The following is a 24,428-nucleotide window of genomic DNA, read 5'->3' as shown; positions in this document are numbered from 1 at the left end:
TATACAGGTCTTGTTTTTGTATCCATTCAGCCAGTGTATGTCTTTTGTTTGGAGCATTTAATCCATTTACATTTAAGGTAATTATCGATATGTATATTCCTATGACCATTTTCTTAATTGTTTTGGGGTTGTTATTGTAGGTCTTTTCCTTCTCTTGTGTTTCCTGCCTAGAGAAGTTACTTTAGCATTTGTTGTAAAGGTGGTTTGGTGGTGCTGAATTCTCCTAGCTTTTGCTTATCTCTAAAGGTTTTAATTTCTCTGTCAAATCTGAGTGAGATCCTTGCTGCATAGAGTAATCTTGGTTTTAGGTTTTTCCCTTTCATCACTTTCAATATGTCCTGCCACTCCCTTCTGGCTTGAATAGTTTCTGCTGAAAGATAAGCTGTTAACTTTATGGGGATTCCCTTGTATGTCATTTGTTGTTTTTCCCTTGCTGCTTTTAATATTTTTTCTGTGTATTTAATTTTGGATAGTCTGATTAGTAAGTGTCTTGGTGTGTTTCACCTTGGATTTATCCTGTATGGGACTCTCTGTGCTTCCTGGACTTGAGTGACTATTTCCTTTCCCATTTTAGGGAAGTTTTCAACTATGATCTCTTCAAATATTTTCTCAGTCCCTTTCTTTTTGTCTTCTTTTCCTGGGACCCCTATCATTCAACTGTTGGTGCATTTAATGTTGTCCCAGATGTCTCTGAAACTGTCCTCAATTCTTTATATTCTTTTTCTTTACTCTGCTCTGCAGTAGTCATTTCCACTATTTTATCTAACAGGTCACTTATCCTTTCTTCTGCCTCAGTTATTCTGCTGTTGTTTCCTTCTAGAGAATTTTTAATTTCATTTATTGTGTTGTTCATCATTGTTTGCTCATTAGTTCTCCTAGGTCCTTGTTAAACGTTTCTTGTATTTTCTCCATTCTATTTCCAGAATTTTGGATCATCTTTACTATCACTACTCTGAATTCTTTTTCAGGTAGACTGCCTATTTCCTCTTCATTTGTTTAGTCTGGTGGGTTTTTGCCTTGCTTATTCATCTGCTGTGTGTTTCTCTGTCTTCTCATTTTGATTAACTTATTGTGTTTGGGGTCTCCTTTTCACAGGCTGCAGGTTTGTAGTTCTTATTGTTTTTGGTGTCTGTTCCCAGTGGCTAAGGTTGGTTCAGTGGGTTGTGTAGGCTTCCTGATGGAGGAGACTAGTGCCTGGTGGCACTAGTGGATGAGGCTGGATCTTGTCTTTCTTGTGGACATGACCACGTTCAGTGGTGTGTTTTGGGGTGTCTGTGACCTCGTTATGCTCTTAGGCAGCCTCTCTGCTAATGGGTGGTGTTGTGTTCCTGTCTTGCTAGTTGTTTGACATGAGGTGTCCAGCACTGCAGCTTTCTAGTCGTCGAGTGGAGCTGGGTCTTAGAATTGAGATGGAGATCTCTTGGAGAGCTTTTGCCATTTGATATTACGTGGAGCCGGGAGGTGTCTGGTGGACCGATGTCCTGAACTTGGCTCTTCCACCTCAGAGGCACAGGTGTGACATCTGGCCAGAGCATCAAGACCCTGTCAGCCACATGGCTCAGAAGAAAAGGGAGAAAAAAAGAAAGAAGAAAACAAAATAAAATAAAGTTATTAAAAGTAAATAAAATTTAAAAGTAATTAAAGAAAAGAAAAAAAGAATGAAAGAAAGAAAGAAGAGAGCAATGAAACCAAAAAACAAATCCACCAATGGTAACAAGCACTAAAAAGTATACTAAAAGAAAACCAAAAATAAAAAAAGGACAGATAGAACCCTAGGACAAATGGTAAAAGCAAAGCTATACAGACCAAATCACAGAAAGAAGCATACACATACACACTCACAAAAAGACAAAAAGGAAAAAAAATTATATATTGTTGCTCCCAAAGTCCACTGCCTTAATTTTGGGATGATTCATTGTCTAGTCAGGTATTCCACAGATGCAGGGTATGTCAAGTTGATTGTGGAGCTTTAATCCGCTGCTTCTGAGGCTGCTGGGAGAGATTTCCCTTTCTCTTCTTTGTTCGCACAGTTCCTGGGATTCGGTTTTGGATCTGGCCCCGCCTCTGCATGTAGGTCGCCTGAGGGCATCTGCTCTTCGCTCAGACAGGACGGGGTTATAAAGGAGCCGCTGATTCGGGGGCTCTGGCTCACTCAGGCCGGGGGGAGGGAGGGGCACGGATGTGGGGCGAGCCTGCGGAGGCAGAGGCCAGCGTGACGTTGCACCAGCCTGAGGCGCGTGTGTGTTCTCCCGGGGAAGTTGTCCCTGGATCCCGGGACCCTGGCGGTGGCGGGCTGCACGGGCTCCCGGGAGGGGAGGTGTAGAGAGTGACCTGTGCTCGCACACAGGCTTCTTGGTGGCTGCAGCAGCAACCCTAGCGTCTCATGCCCGTCTCTGGTGTCCGTGCTGACAGCCGCGGCTCGCGCCCGTTTCTGGAGCTCCTTTAGGCGGCGCTCTGAATCCCCTCTCCTCGCGCACCAGGAAACAAAGAGCGAAGAAAAGGTCTCTTGCCTCTTTGGCAGCTCCAGACTCTTTCCTGGACTCCCTCCCGGCCAGCCGTGGCGCAGTAACCCCTTCAGGCTGTGTTCACGCAGCCAACCCCAGTCCTCTCCCTGCGATCCGACCGAAGCCAAAGCCCGAGCCTCAGCTCCCAGCCCCGCCCGTCCCGGCGGGTGAGCAGACAAGCCTCTCGGGCTGGTGAGAGCTGGTTGGCACCGATCCTCTGTGCAGGAATCTCTCCGCTTTGCCCTCCGCACCCTGTGGCTGCGCTCTCCTCCGCGGCTCCGAAGCTTCCCCCCTCTGCCACCCTCAGTCTCCGCCTGCAAAGGGGCTCCTAATGTTTGGAAACCTCTCCTCCTTCATGGCTCCCTCCCACTGGTGCTGGTCCCGTCCCTATTCTTTGTCTGTGTCTATTCTTTTTTCTTTTGCCCTACCCAGTTTCTCGCCTTTGGGGAGGTCTGAGGTCTTCTGCCAGTGTTCCGTGGGTGTTCTATAGGAGCAGTTCCACGTGTAGATGTGTTTCTGATGTATCTGTGGGGAGGAGGGTGATCTCCGTGTCTTACTCTTCTGCCATCTTGAAGGTCGAGCCTTATACTTTTCAAATAAATGTTTCTAATGAAGTTCCTCTTGCTTCTTTCAGCTCTCAAGGCTAACACGGTGTAGTGGGAGGTGCAGTGCTATGTTGGGAAGATCACAGTTTTCGAGGGAGACCAAACTGGGTTCTGATCCCAGTTCAGCTGTTTACCACCTGTGTTTTCAGGTAGTCAGTAGCAGGCCTGGGATGAGTTATCCTCCCGGATGTGGAGTTTTGCTGTGTATAAAAATGAGAATAATCATCTAAATCCTTAATTGAACAACCAGTCAATAGACCTGACATACTGCCTGGTTCATAGCAGGCACTAAATTACTTAACCAGATGATTTATGAATCATTATTGTTATCCAACCAGGTTTGTTTGCCCAATATGCAGCAAGTCAAAATGCAGAGATGCCTAGGTTTGCAGGAAAGAGAGGGTTTATTCACAAGGCAGCCAAGTAAGGAAATGAGGAACAAGTCTCAGAACCACCTCCACAAAGGCAAGAGCTTGGGGGTATTTATGAGGAAAAATAAAGAAGCAGGGGGGTCTAGGGCGTGGGGAGCATGGGGAAAGGTGATTGGAAAAAGGTGCAGTAATTGTTGTTCCGCACAGGTGTAACTCATCTACAGGGTTCTGTTCACTCAAAAATGAAGGCCCTTTGCAAGATCTGAGGGTGGAGTTTTCAGCCCTCTGATGTCAAAAGATCACCCAGTGTACACTCACGTGTGCCCAGTTGAAGGGTCAGTGGTCCTGTCCAGTTTTAACCAGCTCAGCTCAGAGTAGACACAGCTAACTCCAGGTTCCGGGAAAATGACTCAGGCAAACATCCTACAGTTTAGGAGAGGTGCTCTTGGAGGACGTGCAAATCTTTTGTAGGCCTTGATTAATGAAGGCAGGTGAAATGGATTTGACTAATGATTACCCACAGTTTCATTATTTTTGAAAGAGCAGCAAGTGAAAGGAAAATGGCTATAATGTTTTGAACATTTTTCACTTTCTTCTTGTTTTACCAGAGGACGACTTTTTTCATGAACTCCCAGAGACCTTTCCATCTGATCCACCTGAGCCTCTGCCACATTTCCTTATTGAGCCTGAAGAAGCCTATATTGTGAAGAATAAGCCTGTGAACCTGTATTGTAAAGCCAGTCCCGCCACCCAGATCTACTTCAAGTGCAATAGTGAATGGGTTCATCAGAAGGACCACATAGTAGATGAAAGACTAGACGAAACCTCTGGTGAGTTTTCCATTGCATTTGGACTGCTGTTTAGGATTCATTTACTACGTTGGCATGTTGTCATATTGTTCTTTCAATTATTGAATTTGAAAGTAGAATTATAATCCTTTGGTAACAAGTTTTAAATCAGTTTGCTTAAGATTTGGTGATCTCTTTCCATGCATTGCAAAGTAAAATGTGATGAATAAATCTTGATTCCTGTTAGACTGCATAGAATTAAGGCATGGTTCATGCTTAAGAAGATAAATAATGAGAGTGAATAAACTGAATTATGGTAAATAAATACCCCAGTAAAAGATGCCCTTGAATTTCACTTGTGCGTCAAGTCTGGTGTCAGGTCTAAATATCCTGGAATTGAGGAACATGTTCAATTAAGGATAAATTGTAGATGTTTACATGACTGTCAAATGTTAATTCCCATGCATAGTTTCCCCTTATATATTTTTAAACAATTTGTAAACATTGTAGATTCAAAATATTCTGTACCTTTAACTTACATCTAAAAATGAAACCTAATTACCTAATTCTTCACTAAAGTTAAATCAAGAGTGATTGAGAATAGTGATACTGTGGGATCCACAAAGAGAAGTTGTGGGTGTAGGCTCCATCTGGGTGGGTCTTAATCAGAGTATCTTTGCTTCTGGTATTGCTAAAACTCCTGACTTTATTGCTCTGTAAACATCATTCTTAATAGTAAAATACTAAAGACAAAGAAGATGAAGTAGATCTTAATAAACGGTGGGACTTGCACTGGCTGTAAAGAAAACTTTCTTGATAGGAAATCTTTATTCCATAATGGGTAAGTTAAGATAGTTCTGGAAACCCTTAGAGTTTTTTTTTTTCTTTTTTTTGCGGTACGCGGGCCTCTCACTGTTGTGGCCTCTCCCATTGCAGAGCACAGGCTCAGCGGCCATAGCTTACGGGCCCAGCTGCTCTGTGGCATGTGGGATCTTCCCAGACTGGGGCACGAACTCATGTCCCTTGCAACGGCAGGCGGACTCTCAACCACTGTGCCACCAGGGAAGCCTCCTAGAGTTACTTTAAACTTAAAAGATATATATCTTTCTATAGTGATTCAACAGTTTTTGGTCTCCAGTAGGGAGAATAACAATTTGAACTTTCACATCCCTTCTAGACCATTTTATATTGACATGTATTTTAAAAATTAAGATTTTATTGATCAATATGTCCAAGCTAAATAGTGACAAATATGATAAAAGCGAAAGCATTTAAATATCTTCATTTTCTTTCATAAATATCTCTACCTACCAAAATGGATACATGTTTTCAAAATACAATTGTAATTATTTCACCTTTGTATCCAAATGTTGGTTAATGAGGGGCAAGCAGTGACCAGCATTTGAAGGAAATCTGTTTTCAGTGTCTCTAATAATAAAGAGCTATTAGGTGATGGAGCATAAATAGAACAGACTGTGAGAGGCCTGAGAAGAGGCATCTTTTTTTAAAAAAAGCATGCAAGACATATACTTATATAACACAAATGGTCTTAGAAAATCAGGTGGCAGCTCTACATAATTGTCAAGTTGTGAATCAATATGCTCACTGCATGAAAGCTGTTGACTATAGAAATAACTGGGTATCCAACTGTATGGTCTCTTCCTTCAGGGAATTGGTCTATTACACCTCTTGGTCTAATTACTCAGTAAATAACTCCACCAGATGTCTTCAAAATCTTATGAATTGAGTTTTATTTGTTTCAGCTCATTTATTTGTAAAGATTTCAAACAAACACGTTTTAATAGTAAGAGGAAAAAGAAATAAATCACAAAACTAAAATGAGAGTCATAAACATACTTAGGCTTGTCTTTACTAGATTAATGGAAAAGCTTTTATAGGAAGATTGTAAATAAAGACAAAACTGCTCTGATATGGAGCACCTCTAGCAGCTTTATGCCATCTTGGTAATGTGTGTGTGTGTGTGTGTGTGTGTGTGTGTGTGTGTGTGTGTGTGTTTGTGTGTGTGTGTATTTTTATTTTCTTTTTAAAAGACATTTCCTCTCCATAAAGCATTATATTTTTTACTATTTCCACATAAAATTAATTACTATTGCATATACCAATGATTAAAAATACTTCTTAAAGCAACTATAAATGAAAATATATGGCATGTTTCAAATTCAGAAGGGACTAGATTAGAGCTAAGGAAAGATTTATCAGCCCTAATACTTGCATAGTATTCATATTTGGAGTGGAACACAACATACTTTTTTGTTGCTTTTGTTTTGATCCAAAACTGTACAAGATAGTGAGCATCCAAGAGAATGATTACCTTTAGATTTAGGAAAAGGCAGAGATACCTACAGATACTAGTATTATTTGATATTGTTCTTAACACACTAGCCAGTGCAATTAGACAAGACAAATATTTGAAAAACATAAAAATTATAAAGCAAGTTGAAAACCATCATTTGGACAAATATGATTTTGTAGGTCTGGAAAACTTATGCAGTTTCATAGGAAAAAATTGAGAAAACATTAAGAGAATATAGAAAAGTGGCTGATAAAAGATATACATAACCCATCAACTTTTCTAAGTACAGTTGATTCAAATTATAATGGAATAAAATATATAATTTACAATAACAATGTAAAAAATGTAGATATAAAGCTATCAAGAAATTTGTAAAATTTTAGAAGATTATAAAAATCTACTCAGAGACCAAAAAAAAATACAATGACTTGAATAAATAGAAAGACATATCTTGTTCTTAGATAGAAAGACAATATTTTTAAATGTTTGCTATTTGTAAATGAATCCATAAAGTCACCAACAATGTATGAAAAATAATTTGAGAAAATAGCTGGAAGAATTCTGAAACAGTAGCATAATAAGGAAATACCGGCTTTTTATAAGTGTATTATAAGGCTAAAGAAGTTTGATCATAGCAAAGAATAAGATACACAGATTAATGGACCAAAATAGAAACCAGGAAATAAAATCTAAGGCATTTTACAATATGTTGAAGATGATTTTTAAACCCACATCGTAGGCAGCTGGAAAAGTAATAAATAAATAAATAAAGCTTGAGTTCTAGATCATTCTTTAGAATAAAATATATTCTGGATGTTAGGGCTTAACATCGTCATGATTATCATCATCACTGTCATTATTGTTGTCATTGGTAGTCATCACCATCGTTACTAGGAGAAAATTTTGGCAATTTGTTGGTTGGTTGTTTGGTTTCAATGGTGATCAAAGCTTTTTTAATGAAGACAAAATCCAGAAGCTTTATAAGAAAACATTATTTTTTTTAACAAGCATTATTAAATTTAAATAAAGCAAAAAACCAAGGGACAGATATATACTAATCAAAGGGCTAACTTAATTAATTAACTAGCTCTTAAAATATGTTTAAGAAAAAGATCTGCAACCCAATATAAAAAATTGAGCAGAGTTTGGAAATGGAGATATAGGTAAAGAAATGTAAATGGTATATACGCATCTCAGAAAATGTTGTCAGGATCAGAACAGTTCTTAGTATACAGTGTTGATGAAGGAGTGGGCTAGGAGTATTTCATACTTTGTTGATGAGGTTGCAAATTGATGTAATCTTTTTGAAGATCAATTGGAAAATACCTATCAATATTTAAATGTATGCACTCTTTCACTCAGTAACTACAAGTTTAGGAACTATCTAAAAATAAAATTCCGGATGAGCACAAAGACGTGTATGAAAGGTGGTCCATTGCACCCTTGTTGCCGTTAGCATGTCAAGGGCTGTTCAACTCTAGGATGGAATACTGTGCTGCTTTGTAAAACAGTGAGGTTTCTCCATATGTGAAGCTGTAGAAAAATCTCTCAGATAAAATATGAAATGAAAACCGAAGTACAGAACATTGTGTGCAATATGTCCTTATTATGTAAAAAAGAGAATGCACATGTATTTGTCTATGTATTGGATTTTTTTGAGAAACATACAAGCAGTTGACAGCTCAGAATCTGGGGCAGTAAGAGACTTCTTTTATTGTTTGATTTTTGTTCAATCCTGTGAACGTTTTATTTTCTTGATAAATAACGAAACCTGAATTTTAAAAGCCCTAACTACTTTATTGCATCTCTTTGCCTGTTATCATAAATCTCCAATCTGTACAACTACTGGAAGGGGGGTGATTTGTAGGCCTCACATTAGAGCTCTTTGCTTTCCTGTGAGATCAGAACACTGTGAATGGAATCGAACTGCTTGGTTTGGGGGTTTCTTCCTCTGAAGTTAGATTCACCTGCAACTTTGGTGCTCAACTCTTTATTTAATACAGTCTGAGTATTGTTTTGTTATGGGCCTTAGTGATTCTTAATATCAAGAAATGTTAGGATACATTGTCTTGAAATATATTAGAGAAATTTTCTTGGCATTTTAAAAATCAAATTGGTTCTCAGATGATAGGACAGAGAGAAGTCATTGCAAACAAGTTTGTTTTTATAGGTCCCTCTACCTTAGAATAATGGTATCTGGAAGCATGTGGCAATCAGGTACATTGCCTTGCAACTAAGAAAAATCAACTGCATTCAGTAAAATCTCCATCAGAAGTACATTTTAATTAAAAAACTACAAAATAACAAAACAAAAAAGAACAAAAGTTTCTCTCCAATTCACAAAATTCTTCCTTTTAATATGCTCTCTTGCTCTGAAGTATTAAGTAAATGATTATTTATACTCACTGAGCAAAGCTATTCCATTGATCATAAAAATACTGATTAAAGATCATTCATTACTCTTACTGTTTGCTTTTCCATCATTTAAATCACATTTGCATTTCTTGCAAACGTAATATTAAGAAACAGAAAAGTGGAAAGCAGTATATATTAGACGGTTTAGAAATTTTCAATGTTGAGAAGCTCTTGATTTGGTAATATAGTAATAAGTACCCATGTTCCTTTCAGGATTACAAAGAAATCTTGATCTACTCAAAATTTTATGGTTACATTTTTACGAAAAGCTCAGGCTTGGTTGCTTGCTTTCTATTTACTTGAAGCCTTTTCAACCCTTGTTTCCATGGTACCTAAGATTCACCATTGAAAAGTAAATATTTCCCCGCTGTGAAGAAGCAAGGGAGTTTAGAAAACCTCCACTGGCTTGAAATTTTACTAAACCCTAGGTTTTCCCTTTTCATCTTTTTTGCTCACAATAGCAGAATATTATCAATAGGACCAACACAACAACACAGAGAGTTCCAAGCTTTATACTGAATGTCATGTATTATGACATTTAGTCATCACAGCAATCTTATGAGAGAATTTGGGGATTCTCCTTTTACAAATGAGAAAACTGAGGCTCAGCAGAATAAAGAAACTAATCTGCCCCAGTTGCATAGCTAGGAGGTGACAGAGTCAAGATGTGCACCCAGGGTTCTCTGATTCGAAAGCCTCTGCTCTTGGCCCTGTAGTCAGTGTCTCCCTAAATTCTGCCATAACTTTGAACACAGAACTAAATTGAGTTAAAAAAAGAGCTATGTAATACAATTATCCCTTTTCTCAGGAAAGTAAATCTGGTTCTAAATGTCAGCTAAACATTTATCTTTCATGCTATTCATCTCCCTTCTTGCCTTGTGTCAAGTTTTTCATATGTGACTCTTTGTGGTTCTTTAATAATTAAGATAGTGCTTATTAGGGTTTGATTATTTTTATTTGTGAAGGTATTTAACATTTGGACAAAGAGCAAAATTGGAAAGAATTTCAATTGGTGAGCAAAAGGTGAGCCTTAACAGAAAAAAAGAAATTGGTGAAGAGAAACTATACTTGGATACAAATTAAAGTAAATTGCCTTTACTCAAGACAGAGCTTTTTTTTAAAATTTTTTGCGGTACGCGGGCCTCTCACCGTTGTGGAGCACAGGCTCCGGACGCGCAGGCCCAGCGGCCATGGCTCACGGGCCCAGCCGCTCGTGGCATGTGGGATGTGGGATGTGGGATTTTCGCGGACCGGGGCACGAACCCGTGTCCCCCACCTCGGTAGATGGACTCTCAACCACTGCGCCACCAGGGAAGCCCCAAGACAGGGCTTTAAAAAAATATATTGTGCTCACTCAGATCCCCATTTGTTACAAGAGTGGCACCGTTGAAATTCTTTGTCCTCTTGTCTTCCTATTTTAGATACCTCTTTATTCCATTCCATCAGCAAAACCAGAAATCTCAGCTTTGTCCTTTCTTTCAGTAGCCAAAGTGATCATCAAATACTGCTAATTCCTTCTCAGAATTCTCCCATAAAACATCCTTCTGTTTTTAATTCTTGCTGCTGCTCCCCTAGTATTGGCCTTAATTATATACCTCTTAGATTATTTAAATAGCCTCCTACACTTTCTTGGTGTCAGCCTTTCTCCTCAGCAATTAATTTTCCAGGTAGTTATAGGCCTAAAGAACAGGCCCGAGTGTTTCTATCATTCCATTTCTTAAAATATATGTCTTTCCTTTGTCCATGGAATAAAGCATATCGTCCTTGGTCATATATTCAAAAGCTTCAGTACCGTCTGTTCTTAATCGAACTTTCTAGCCTTATTTTAATAGTTTCTCCCCCACTGCACGCTCTGTATACTAGGCCAGTTTGGTTTTTCCTCTTAAACTGTGTTCAGTGAACCACCAGTGTCTTATAAGTGCTATTTGGGAAAAAAACAAAAAGGAAACAAACAAAAAGCTTTGCAGTCAAATAATTTCGGAAACACTACAATAATTATATTTCCCTTTTGGAGAAAGTATAAAGTATATTTGCATGTAGAAGTCCCAGGAAAGTGCTGAAGTGGAAAAATATTTTTTAACCTCATATTGTTTGGTAGCTGAACTCTTTTTCTCAGAACCTCTGTTAAAATGTCATGAGAACTTAATGTCACACCAGGACATGATTTAGAAAATGCTGCTCATACATTTTCAAAGGGAAATTATGTAAGATTTGTTTAAATTTTATTAAATGAATGCAAACCCTCTATACTTTTGTGTCTTAGGATCCTAGAAGGTTTAAGCTGTGAGACTGTAACAGTCATTTAAACTCAATGAATTATTGGCATGCTTCTCATTAAATTATATTAAAGTGAGCATAATCAGTTTTTTGTTATCATGACTTAATGGTGCTACTTTTGTCTTATGGAACTTTAGGAAATAGGTCTGGTCATCTCCTGGCCTACTCCTAATTTTAGTTATTTGAAAGGGACAGTTATCACTTCTCCTTTCCCAAGTTCTCTCTCCTCTTCAGTCTAAACATTATGAGCTGAAGAATAAGCTCCATGAATTCAGGGATTATGTCTATCTTTTCTGCTATTCTAGTTCCATGCTTAACTTGGTGTTGGATTCTTAGTAGTGCTCAATAAATGTGTGTTGTATGAAATAATGTTTCTTTACACCATACTTTCCTCCATCCTACCTCTGTTAAAATCCTACTCATTCTTGGGCTTCCCTGGTGGCGCAGTGGTTGAGAATCCGCCTGCCGATGCAGGGGACACGGGTTCGTGCCCCGATCCGGGAAGATCCCACATGCCACGGAGCAGCTGGGCCCGTGAACCATGGCCGCTGAGCCTGAGTGTCCGGAGCCTGTGCTCCGCAACGGGAGAGGCCACAACAGTGAGAGGCCCCCGTACTGGAAAAAAAAAAAAAAAAAAAATCCTACTCATTCTTAAAGAGGTATCTCAAAAGCGATATCATAGGTAAATCCTTCTATAAAACCCCAAGTCATAGCATAAACATGTCCGCATTTCACTTATTTGTGCTTCCATTTTCATTATACTCATAAGTGTGAAATGTATATGTGTATTATACATAAGAAGTTATCAATATTCAGTCATTTTTGAGGTACAAAAATGGCAGTTTCTTGTAGTTCAATATCATATGTTATTTATGATATATATAAAATCTCTGTCTCTTCAACTAGATTGGAATGGTATGGTAGGGCCTGTGTTTTGTAAAGCTTTGTCTTGTGTAGTTTATAACATATAGCATTAAGCACAAAAGATGATGAATAAAAGTTTGGTTTTTAGTGAGATTGTAGCCATTCATCCTGCTACATTTGGGTAACTGAAATGTAGTGATACATACTAATGATGTTTTTATTTGGAATACTTCATGAATAGGTAATAGGAGAAATGCACAAACAAAGCATAATCTTCTATAAGAGTAGTTACTTTACACATTAAATACACACAATTTTGAGACCAGTTGTTATTCTCCATGCAAAATAATTACTGTAAACTTAGTTCTCATTAATAGAGTTAATATTTCAAAAGGAAGTTAGGTGGGCTTTTTAAAATTTTAGTAAATGATGCATAAAATTTGGGAGCCCTATTTGAACTTTATTCCATATTTTGTTATGTAATTCAGTGGGAGTATTGCCTTTGTAAGAATAGAGCCTTATATTTGTAATATGTTTGTCTGCCAATGAAGATAAACGATTCTGGAATATAAATCAATTATTTACTTGATTTCCTTCTCAAAGGTCCTTCTTTCAATACTAGAAAGGAACAATTTTTCTTTCTGTTTTGAGGCTAGCCCCAAAATAAAAATAGAAAACTGGCAAGGGTCCATGTAGTACATTAAGGCTTTTCCACTGAGTCAATCAGGTAACTTGGCAAGAAAGTAGTTACCAGTTAGTGATAACAGAATGTTAATTATCCTGAAATATATACTTTTTCATAATCTTCATGTTTTAGTGCTCACAATTGATTTATCCTAATTTCACATCGACGTTTTCTTTAAACACCTGGGTTCACATGGCCAACATAATCCCAGCTGCAATTACAAAAGTTGGTTGGATTGGAGTTCCAGAACTTGGATTTTAGTTGCTTTCATTCCATTCTAGCATGAAAATAGTCTTGGCTAGCTGAGTGATTTGGGCTCTCACAGTATATAAACCTGGCTTTGGTTTCCATTCTTTTCCTAACTTACAAACAGAAGTGAGTAATTGAAAAATTGGGGGCTACACATTTGGATTCCTTTTGTTTCTAATATGTCATTGTCACGAAGTTTTTATTGTTGTTGTGTGTTTTATAATTCCAATATTTGCAAACATCAATATTATAGATTCTGTACATACTGCAAAACACCCTGACTACACCATATTTACAGAACTATATAATTTTTTTTTTTTTTTTTTTTGTGATATGCGGGCTTCTCACTGTTGTGGCCTCTCCCATTGGGGAGCGCAGGCTCCGGACGCGCAGGCTCAGCGGCCATGGCTCACGGGCCCAGCCGCTCCGCGGCACGTGGGATCTTCCCGGACTGGGGCACGAACCCGCGTCCCCTGCATCGGCAGGCGGACTCTCAACCGCTGTGCCACCAGGGAAGCCCTGGAACTATATAATTTTAATTCAGTTTTATCCCATGGGGAAGATTTTTAAGATTTGAATTACATACTGTATAGAAAAGTGTAACACCATGTATTTTTTAATACATGACTGTATTAAACATGATTGTAGAGTAAGAACATGATTTTAAAGTAAAGGCAAGAACACATCACATTTTTTTTTTTTTTTTTTTTTTTTTTTTTTTTTGTGGTACGCGGGCCTCTCACTGTTGTGGCCTCTCCCGTTGCGGAGCACAGGCTCCGGACGCGCAGCCTCAGCGGCCATGGCTCACGGGCCCAGCCGCTCCACGGCATGTGGGATCTTCCCGGACCGGGGCACGAACCCGCGTCCTCCGCATCGGCAGGCGGACTCTCAACCACTGCGCCACCAGGGAAGCCCTACCTTTCTAAATTTTGAGAAGCGAAGATCAAATGCTACCCACCCCTAGGCTCATACAGAGACTACAATAAGAAACAGGACTCCGAGAACCATTCTTCACTAGATTACTTGCTACCCAAACAGGGCATTTCAGGAGCACAACTATTGATTGTGTTGCTATAGCAGTTTTGCCATGTGCCCAGCAACCATGCATATGCCGTGGCTTAGAGTTTTAATATGCCCACTTCAAAGTGAGACTAGCACAAGTGTTAAAAGCCATAATGTATTTTTAATCTGATGTTTGGCTAAAATATGTAAGGGTCTTAAAGAGTGTTTCTTGTTCTTTATTTTCATGGGAAGGAACATACTTTTAACAGAGTTCCAGATTATAATAGGAAATGGATTTATCATCTTATTTAAGGAAGTTTGAGAACAATTTCAGCTTAAAAAAGAGGGTTAGCTTCCTAAAGAGCATGGCTTTCTCTCCAAATTTAAATGTTCTTTTTTGGTGTCTGTACCTATTATGCTAAATATAAGTAAACCTGGTTGATAATTATGCAGTAACGACCCAGGTTGTTGCCTTTCTTATTTTGTGATGTCAGGAATTGTTACCCATTCTGTTTGAGGCTCTGTATCTATCACTAAATCTTCCTATTCAATATTCTCCCAATACTTGGCTCAAAATTTTCTCTCTCCTCACCCCACGTTTTTGGGGCATCTTAAAAAACAGAACAGTTAAATTTTTAGTTAAAAAAATGTTGCAATCGGGCTTCCCTGGTGGCTCAGTGGTTGAGAGTCCGCCTGCTGATGCAGGGGACACGGGTTCGTGCCCCGGTCCGGGAAGATCCCACGTGCCGCAGAGCAGCTGGGCCCTGTGAGCCATGGCCGCTGAGCCTGTGCGTCCGGAGCCTGTGCTCCGCAACGGGAGAGGCCACAATAGTGAGAGGCCCGCGTATCACAAAAAAAAAAAAAAAATGTTGCAATCAATGAATAATCTAATGCTGAAACTTGAGGGGTGAAGCCTTTCCTTGCTCTGGATGCTTTAGTCTTCTCCCCCAGATATCATCAATCCAGAATCTTCCCTTAGCTAGGGATTTTCCGAGCCCTCTTGGGGATGCCTGTTGAAATAACCAGTCTTGCCAATTCCTCTGAAAAGCACTATTTGGAGATAACAAAACCAGCATATAAAACATGAGAACTACAATTAGCAAAATATCAGGGTCTGGCAAAAAAGCAAGCACAGCATGTAGGCAGTATAATATCTAGCAATGAAAAACAATTCAGATTAGGGGTCTTAGATTCATTCCTAATTTCGTTGAGGGTTTAACCTGATTTTAAAAATCTGTTTCGGAAGAAATCTCCAAGAACATGAAAGCAAGAGCAACAAGGAAATATTAAGGCATTTGCGGTCAACCCTGACTTCATTTGACAGTCATCAGTGGGAGATTTTTGAAAATACATATGTCCTGGCCTCACCCCCAGAGAGGATGGTTTAATTGGGAACGGGGCATAGCTTTTTCTTTGTCTGTCTGCTTGTTTTAAGCTCACTAGTAATGCTAATGTAAAGCCAGGCTTGAAAACTGTTGAGGCACTGTTGTGAAAATGCAGCATAGAGGAAGTACATAGACTTTCTATTCAAAAACCATGACCCAGATACTTTACTTGGTGCTGTAAGTAGAGATAAAACTAAGACCTGATGCACTGAAGGAGATCACAGTCTAGGGAGGGCAAAAAAGAGGAGGGAAAAGAGAGAGTGGAAAAGAGTATGCTTTACTATTTGCTTGGGCTCTCCTTTCATTATGAGAATAAATTTGTGCAACCCCTTGATATTTCCATGGTATAGAGTTACACGGTAGAGAGCCCCTGCTTTCTTCAATATCCTTTCACCTGTCTCTGCCTATTAAACTTCTCAGGCTGAGAGATAGCAGCCTCCTGACGGAAGAGGGGGGGAACTCCAGCGCTTGAGTGAATTAAAATTTAGCTGGAAAAACCCAGGGGAATGTTCTGTACAAGGCAATTCCAGGAACGGCAGGGAATGAATGACATGCCTCTTTTTATAGCTACAGCCTTGATGATTCTAGACAATGATGCCCTCTGTCTGAAAGGACGTTAGTGACGAAAAGTCTACCTCCCCACACCCATTCCATGGGGCATTTGTGAAACCAGAAAAACACTGCGGGGCAGACAGCTTTTCCTCCCCTTTTTGCTCTGTCAGATTCTTGAGTCCACTCTTTGAATGTGCAGACAGAGAGTAAATGCCCTTAGTCACACAATAAATTGCTATGAAATTCGTAGCTTAAAACAACAGAAATTTATTCTCTTACAGTTCTGGAGACTAGAAGTCTGAAATCCAGCAGTCACACGCCTTCTGGGGACTCTGGAGGAAAATCTGTTCCTTGTCTCTTCTAGCTTCTGGTGGGGGTCCCGGCATTCCTGGGCTTGTGGCCCCATCACTTCAATCTCTGCCTCTGTCTTCATATCACTTTCTCTTCTTTGTCTGTCTGATCTGTATGTCTCTTATAAAGACACTTCTCACTGGATTTAGGGCCCACCTTGATAATTCAAGATCTCAAAATCCTTCATTTAACTCTGTCTGCAAAACCCTTTTACCAAATAAGGTAACATTCACCTGTTCTGGGGATTCATATGTGAACATAATCTTGTTGGGGGCCACCATTTAGCCCATTAGAGCCACCAAACATCTGTCAAGAAAAAGTCACTTAATATGACAGTTCAAAAGGGCAACAAACCTTAACAGATACCACACCAAGGGGACAAACAGGTGGCAAGTAAACGTATGAAAAGATACTCCACATCATATATCAGGGAAATGCAAATTGAAACAATGAAATACCGCTACAGATCTATTCGAATGGCCAAAATTCAGCACACTGACACCACCAATGCTGGCAAGAGTGAGGAACAATATGAACTCTCATTTCTTTCTGGTTGGAAAGCAAAATGGTACAGCCACTTGGAAGGCAGTTTAGCGGTTTTTTACAAAACGAAGCATACTCTTACCATATGACACAGCCATTGCACTCCTTGGTATTTACCCAAAGGAACTGAAAACTTAGGTTCACACAAAAACATCGATGTTTATAGCAACTTTATTCATAATTGCCAAGACTTGGAAGCAACCAACATGTCCTTCAGTAGGTGAAAGGATAAATAACCTTTAGTCCATCCAGACAAGGCAATATTATTCAGTGCTAAAAAAAGAAAATAAAGTTGTCACGTCATGGGAAGATAGAGAGGAATCTGAAAGGCATATTATTAAGTGAAAGAAATCAATCTGAAAAGGCTACATACTGTATGATTTCAACTATTTGACATTTGCGTAAAGGGAAAACTATGGAGACAGTAAAAACATCAGTGGTTGCCAGGGAAGGGAAGGATGAAGAGGTGGGACACAGGAGGATTTTTAGGGCAGTGAAACTACTCTGTATCATACTTTAATGGTGGGTACGTGTCATTACATATGTCCAAATCCATAGAACGTACAATACCAAGAGTGAACCTTAATGTGAACTATGGACTTTGGGTGATGATGTGTCAACGTAGGCTCATCAGTCGTAAAAAAATGTACCACTCTGGTGGGAGATGTTGACAATGGGGAAGGCTGTGCGTGTGTGGGAGCAGGAGGGATATGGGGAATTTCTGTACCTGTCTCTCCATTTTACTGGGAACCTAGAACTGCTCTAAAAAAATAGTAGTAGTCTATTAAATACCAGGACCAGAAAAGGCCACGATAGTGGAGGCATGGGTAGGGCTGCTGGGGGCTGAAAGAGAAGGCACTGACCTGGCTACTTCCCCTCATTTAGTCAGTATTTCTAAGTTAACTGAACGTGTAGCAGGCAATGAAAGCATGTCCTTGTGTGCTTTACCAGCTTTCTGAAGCCTCTCCCAATCTGTTGCATTGTACTGTGGGCCAGATGCAGGGAAAGAGCTGCACAGCCAGGCTCTTGTATCGCTCGCTTTTCTCATGTCACGGCATCCTTGCCAGCCTCTGTGCTCTAACAGTTGTCCTGTCTCGTGGAAACCTAAAAATTCTCACAGCCACGTTTCTCATGAAAATTCTTGACCCACACAGTTGCCAAAACCAAATCGAAATAGCCAATACAACCAAAAGAGCTGCAGTTGACAATTTCTTCTACACACACACACACACACACACACACACACACACACACACGCTGTTGCTTGGCCTAGCAACACAATGGGAATGTAAATACGTTGGTAAATGTAGTCACTCTCAGTTGGCTTCCCAGATGGCTTAAGTTCAATAGATTTTTCCCCCTGATTTCCTCAGCTTCTCCTAACAAGTGCTAAACAACTATTATGCCTTTTCCTGCACATTGAGATTCATCTGCAGCTACTAAACTGCCTCCAAAGTGCCTCAATTTTGCATGAGTGCTAAGCTGGGGACTGGGAGACATTACCCAGTGCGGAAGGCCCAGATCATTAGAAAGAGCATGTAAATCCTCTGAACCAGACATAAAAAGTGCAGAGATTTCCTTTGTGAAGTCCCATCTGCAGCTTTATGTAAAACATCAACCTTTGGCAAGATCTGAGGTGTTTCTTTGTACCTTCTCAATTGTAATTTTGCCTGACTTTGGCTTATGTGTTCGCAGTTTTTTAAACAGATATTTATTTCACAGTCAGAAGCGTATGAAATAATAGCCATGCGCTGTCATTATTTCTCTTCTTAGGACACCGGAGCCCTCTTCACTTTTAACGGGGATGGAACTTCAAAGTATTGCTAAGGGATCACCCACATGATATACTTTTAAAACAAACCTGAAACCAGCTTTGGGGGGATGGGTGGAGATATATGAGATATGTGCAGAGGACATAAATCTATATTATTTAAGTATAGATGTAGGAAGTGTACCGATACTGGATTATGGAGAGAGGTTGGGGTAGAATCAGAAGAGGATAGTGAAAATTATTAACGAGAAAAAGGTGGTTGTGTTCTCATTTTTCAAAAGATGCATCCCTGTACGTTATTACCTAGAAGGCTTGTTTGTGTTTTTCAAGGTGAACATCATTTTATCTGTACTCCCTCTGTGTTCCCATGTCTGCTATCCTCCCAGCCTGCTTGTCAGACTCTCTCGCTGCAAATCAGAAGTGTGCGTGTGGTCAGCTGGAGAAGTACCTGTGGGAGAGCAGGCCCAGGAGGGCTGGAATTCTGAGTGTCCTGCAGCTCTGCCTGCTGTGGGGCTGGGCCGGGGCCCTAAGCCCGCGGAGTCGTGACAAAAGCTCTATGCTGGGAAGGTTGACTCTCCATCCTCATTCAGTATTTCCTTTGCAGCAAAATTTGGTGAACAGTTATGAGAACATTTTACTTTTTTTGTCTATAGTATAGCCACTCAAGAGTAATAAACCAGGCTCCTTTTACATGACGGGTGTGTAATTATTTCTCTTTTTCCATATATGTATGTAATAACTCAGGCTATCTTTCTTTTAAGATTCTGAGAGTAAAAATATACATTGAAGATGAATACAGCAGTTCACTATTTATCTCTAAACATATTTCCAAGGACATTTATTTATTTCTTTCAATTAATTAATTAATTATAGTTCTGGCTGTGTTGGGTCTTCGTTGCTGCACGTGGGCTTTCTCTAGCTGCGGCGAGTGGGGGCTGTTCTTCGTTGCGGTGCGCGGGCTTCTCATTGTGGTGGCTTCTCTTGTTGTGGAGCACGGGCTCTAGGCCTGCGGGCTTCCGTAGTTGTGGCTCATGGGCTCTAGGCGCGCAGGCTCAGTAGTTGGTGGTGCACGGGTTTAGTTGCTCCCCGGCCTGTGAGATCTTCCCAGACCAGGGCTCGAACCCGTGTCCCCTGCAGTGTCCACTGCCCCCACGACCAGGGAAGCCCTCCAAGGACATTTATTAACCACTGATTTATTCAACACTGCATATGCAAGTGGGATCTGACAGAAATGTGACTAATTGGGCTTGTAGGGTAAGAAGTAAATGCATTCCAACTTGGAAGTAAAGAGAAAATACTAGATGAATGATATGCATATAAACATACATAGTATTATTTGGTGCATATGTATACTGCCTATATAACATACACACTTTATGCTGAAACCCAGTTTCTTTTGTCAGCATGTTGTATCATCTATCCTTCAGACTGAATAGGCCTATCCATTAATTTCATTTTACTAATTTTTTCTAAACACCCAGCTAATCATGCAAATGTCATCTTTATTAGTGTATCATCACAAAATATTAATTATTGTGATTCCACACCTTATGACACTGATCTGCACATATTAAATAGCTAGCTTTCCTGTTCTCCTATAGAGATTGTTTATCCACTAGGGTATGTATCCTTTGAAGGGAATACATTTATAAAAGAAAGGAAGAGAACAAAACTTGACCTGGAGATATGAACAGACACATGATTGAAGCTGTTTGTTCAGTTGGCAGTATTATACAGTTACATAAATATCTCAGGACATCGGAGCTCGTGTTGGGAAACAATCATTTTTCCTTCTTTATTTTTCTTTGTGGTGCTAGTGCAGAATGGACATGAAGACATTACAAGTTACACACGACATTCAGAATCAGGCATCACTCTTACATTATTTCGAGTTTTAGTTTTCCTATCTCTTGTGAAAACATCAAAATAAGATGTTGGACTGTAAAGAAAATTATAATAGTAACTAAACATTATAACCTAGATTTTCACATCAATTTCTTCAACATTTATTTTAGAAATAGTATTTGGAAAAACTGCAAGCACACTATTTGAAAATATTTTTCTTACATAATAAGCCAATTATACTGTTTTATAGCATTTGGGGCATAATATTAAAATCACACATTCAGATATTTGAAAACTGAATTATATTGTAGAAGGCCATCTAATATTTATGTCGTATTCTCTCCTTCCTGGGCACACAGGAATATTACAAGTCCCACTTCCTTGCCGTGCAGTTTGGCCAAGCGATTACTTCTAGCCCATGGGCTATGAGTGAGCTATGTTGAATTTCAGAGCCAAGCCTTTTAAGAGCAGGTGTGAGCTCTCTGTGCTCTCTTCTCCTTGCTTGAAGACCCTGGTAGCCATGGTTGAGAAGATGTATGTTGAAGATAGATGTAGCCTGAATTACTAAGAAAGCTCATACAAAATAGCTGCCCCGAAGACTTCTGTGATGGAAACATAGACTTTAATTTTGTAAAGCTCTGAAATGAAGCGCATTGTGTAGTACAGAGCATGGCATAAACTATTTTAGCTTCTGTAATCCCATTAGTTAGGCTAGTTAGTATCGTATTAAGGGCTTACTCTGCTAAGAGTTTTACATGTATCACCTCATTTAATCCTTAAAATAACCCATTGAGTTAGGAATTTTAATTCCTATTTTCTTGTTGAGGAAAGTGCTATTTAGTGAGGTAGAGGAATTTTCCCAAGGTCATACATCTAGTCATTTGAGGAACCAGAATTTGAACCGAGTCCTTCTCCAAAGATCATACTCTCAATTAAGTGAATTGCCAAGGATGAATTAAACATAAGGTTTTCCTGCAAATAATGTAGCAGTACTGTCTTCTGGAATTCTACCTAAAGCCTTATGTTTATCAAAAACTAAGTATATGTAATTTAGAATCAGCAGAAGGTCAAAGAGACATTCTCTGCTTTCAAAAAAGGAAAAAAGTATAAGTGCATTATACTTATTTGCATTATTTTATTAAATCATCTTTCCCTTTGGAATAATAAAAGAGAGATTTGAGGCAGGGATCTCAGAATATATTAAAATATTTTGGAAATATCAGAACAAATAGTTATTTCTCAGTCTCTATAAAGTTAAAACTGAAAATTGTTGTTTCAGCAGGAGTTCAGTACATACTCCTGGCTTGAAAATGTGAAATGCTAATATTTTTCATCTCTGCTTAGAATTTCACAAGTTAAATTTTTTCCTTCTTGTAAATTGAGTCATTCTCGTATACTAGAATTCTTTTTTAAAAGGATAAGAAAAAAGGATCTTCTCACTGATGCTTGATCTGTTTTCACTCAGCTATTACTAGAGATCCCACAATTTTGGAGGCTCTAGAAAGCATGACAATAACTCCACTTTTTGTTCTCTGTTCTTAGTGCGAATAGCAAACATGTTCAAAATTTAAATCAGAGCTGTGTTTGATTATGTCTTTCTGGCTAGGATAGGAGGTACAGCTGCCATCATGACTGAAAGTTCCTTTCCTCTAAAATCTAAGAGAACACCATCACATATCTTTTAAATAAGTATATCATAGTGTCCTGGAGGAAATATTCTTTCATTAATTCAACAAATATTTATTGTATGCCTACAATATGTACCAGGTATTATTCTAGGCCACAGCAACGTCAGGTAACACACAAACATTTCTACCCTGATGGAGCTCACATCCTAGTTGGAAAGTGAAGAAAGACTCTAGAAAACGTGATTGTGTTCATCAATTTTAAATCTTCTCTAAACGATGGAAGTTTGCTTATTCTGCCCCAAATTGGTGAGAACTACCCTCGTTAGTTATTTCTGTTCAGTTGCTTAGCGTCCCTGCCTCACCTGGGAACTGGGATAGGGATATAAGAGATTCCTAAAGGGTGAGCTGTGCAAGCTTCTTCATTACTGAAATCAGTAGACTCTTCACTCATCCCATCAGGGTAGCTTTACTGTATCTGTGCTTCAGTATAGTAGGGACCTAGGGGGTGAGTAAAGTCCCGGGTGATTTGGCTGAAGGACAGGAAACTTAAAGGCAAATCACTAGAACTTATTCGTGCTGTTCAGATTTCATTGCTAAATGTCGTAGCCACATCTGCATTGCCCTGGACAGTTCACGTCCCCACCCAGACTGAACTCTCCCGACTCTGTTCAAAGTTTCCCAAACCAGCCGTGTCTTTCTCATCTAGGTACGTGACTAATACCATTTCCAGTCAGGGTGTTTCCCCTGCCTCCCACTCCCTTAAAACTATGTTAGTACCTCCAATGGTAATCTTGTTCACAGAATATAGTTTTATTCTCAATTACTATTTTATAGGGTATTTAAAAGGAATTTTCTAGATGTCAAGAACTTTTGTAGCTGTTATTCCATTTCTTTCCTCACAAACCAATGGAACGAACAAATTCTTAACTTTATTTTACAAGTTGGGAAACCACGGCTTGATGGATGTAAGACTTTCCAGAAGTCAGAGAGTATGTACAAAGCAGGAATTTATTCTCTTATCTAAATAAATCACTGGGTTGCTGTGAATTAAACAAGTAGTTGTCTAGTCCCTCAGTTGTCATAATTGTCTGGATGATTTGAAATTTTTTTTAAAAATGAGCATTTATAGTTTGACTTAAACATTTTTTTAAAGAATATGAACTGTATTGCTTTTAAGATAAACAAGTAGCTGTCCGCAGTATCCTACATATGAACTGTTGTCAGTGGCTCTCACTCCAGAGGTGATGGCTCTTAATGCTTGCTTCTAAATCATTTGGGATAAGAAAAAAATAAAAGCCTGACAGTATGAGTAATTATTATTCTGAACATATGTACCTGATTTTTATTATCAGACTGTTTGCAGAGGGTCACCAAGAATATTGCTCTTAACACTTATGATTAATGACTTGTTGTAAGATCATTGATCTGAAAAGAAATTTGTAATGATAATTAAAATTAAAATTAGTAAAATTCAAGTTAAGCAAATCAGATTAGTTTTGTGTACTAGTAAAGTCATATTCATCTTCCTAAAGGATATGTCATCTTAAAAAATGTCGTTTCACCACTGTACACTTTTCACAGGCTCCCTTCTCCACAATACACTCTTCTGTAACTTGCATACAAGGCTCTGCAGGAAATCTCTCTTCTAATTCCATGGTCTTATTTCCTTACTTAATTCATGTAAACTACTCTGCACGGTGGTCACCGTGCTTTTTCATCTCTGCCCTTTGGCTTCTTGCTGTTCTCTTCTCCTCAAGTGTCTTTGATTCCTCTCTAAATTTTTAGACGCAAACCATGCTCCAGCTTAAAACTCAAATATTCCATTCGCCAGGTTTCCCGTGATCTCTGCTTCTAAAGCAATTTCACTATAGCTTTCTTTCTGGGGTTTTCGGAATTTTCCCAACAATGGATTACTTTTATTCAATCGATCCACATCTGGTGAATGCTAAACAAAACCACATTGAGAGCCATGATGAAATGGGTTCTGTGTTTATGTAGACTGGAGGGTTCTATGGTTTAATAAATTCGGGAGGAATGGTGGCAGTCCGAACTAAACCTACTTCTTTGTGTCGGAACTTCTGACCAACGCCTTCAGTATAGTAACAGGCACTCTGCGTTTCTAAGAGAAAGTTGTATTAAGCAGAAATCCCCAAACTTATTTGAGCAAAAACCACTTTTTTAAGACACAGTTTAAGGAATATTGGTGGGGTGAAAGGCATAGGAACACTGGATTCGGACAAATGTGGATCTAAATCCTGACTTCAGTCGTTATTAGCTGG

At 39.1% G+C, this 24,428-nt stretch overlaps 1 protein-coding gene across 2 annotated transcripts in view; it reads left to right on the top strand.

The window, feature by feature from the left end:
- UNC5C (unc-5 netrin receptor C) overlaps positions 1 to 24,428 on the top strand; it is a 392,714-nt gene that overhangs the window by 225,139 nt on the left and 143,147 nt on the right. For both annotated transcript variants that reach the window (XM_059066537.2, XM_067035523.1), the window contains exon 2: positions 4,089 to 4,310. In XM_059066537.2, coding sequence (XP_058922520.1) covers positions 4,089 to 4,310 — 222 coding nt within the window. The remainder of the gene's footprint in view (positions 1 to 4,088; positions 4,311 to 24,428) is intronic.

This window comes from Kogia breviceps, chromosome 6, assembly GCF_026419965.1.
Source record: "Kogia breviceps isolate mKogBre1 chromosome 6, mKogBre1 haplotype 1, whole genome shotgun sequence".
Lineage (NCBI taxonomy): Eukaryota > Metazoa > Chordata > Mammalia > Artiodactyla > Physeteridae > Kogia > Kogia breviceps.
Note: the sequence above shows the minus strand (reverse complement) of the source record. Positions and strands in the feature narration are given on the sequence as shown.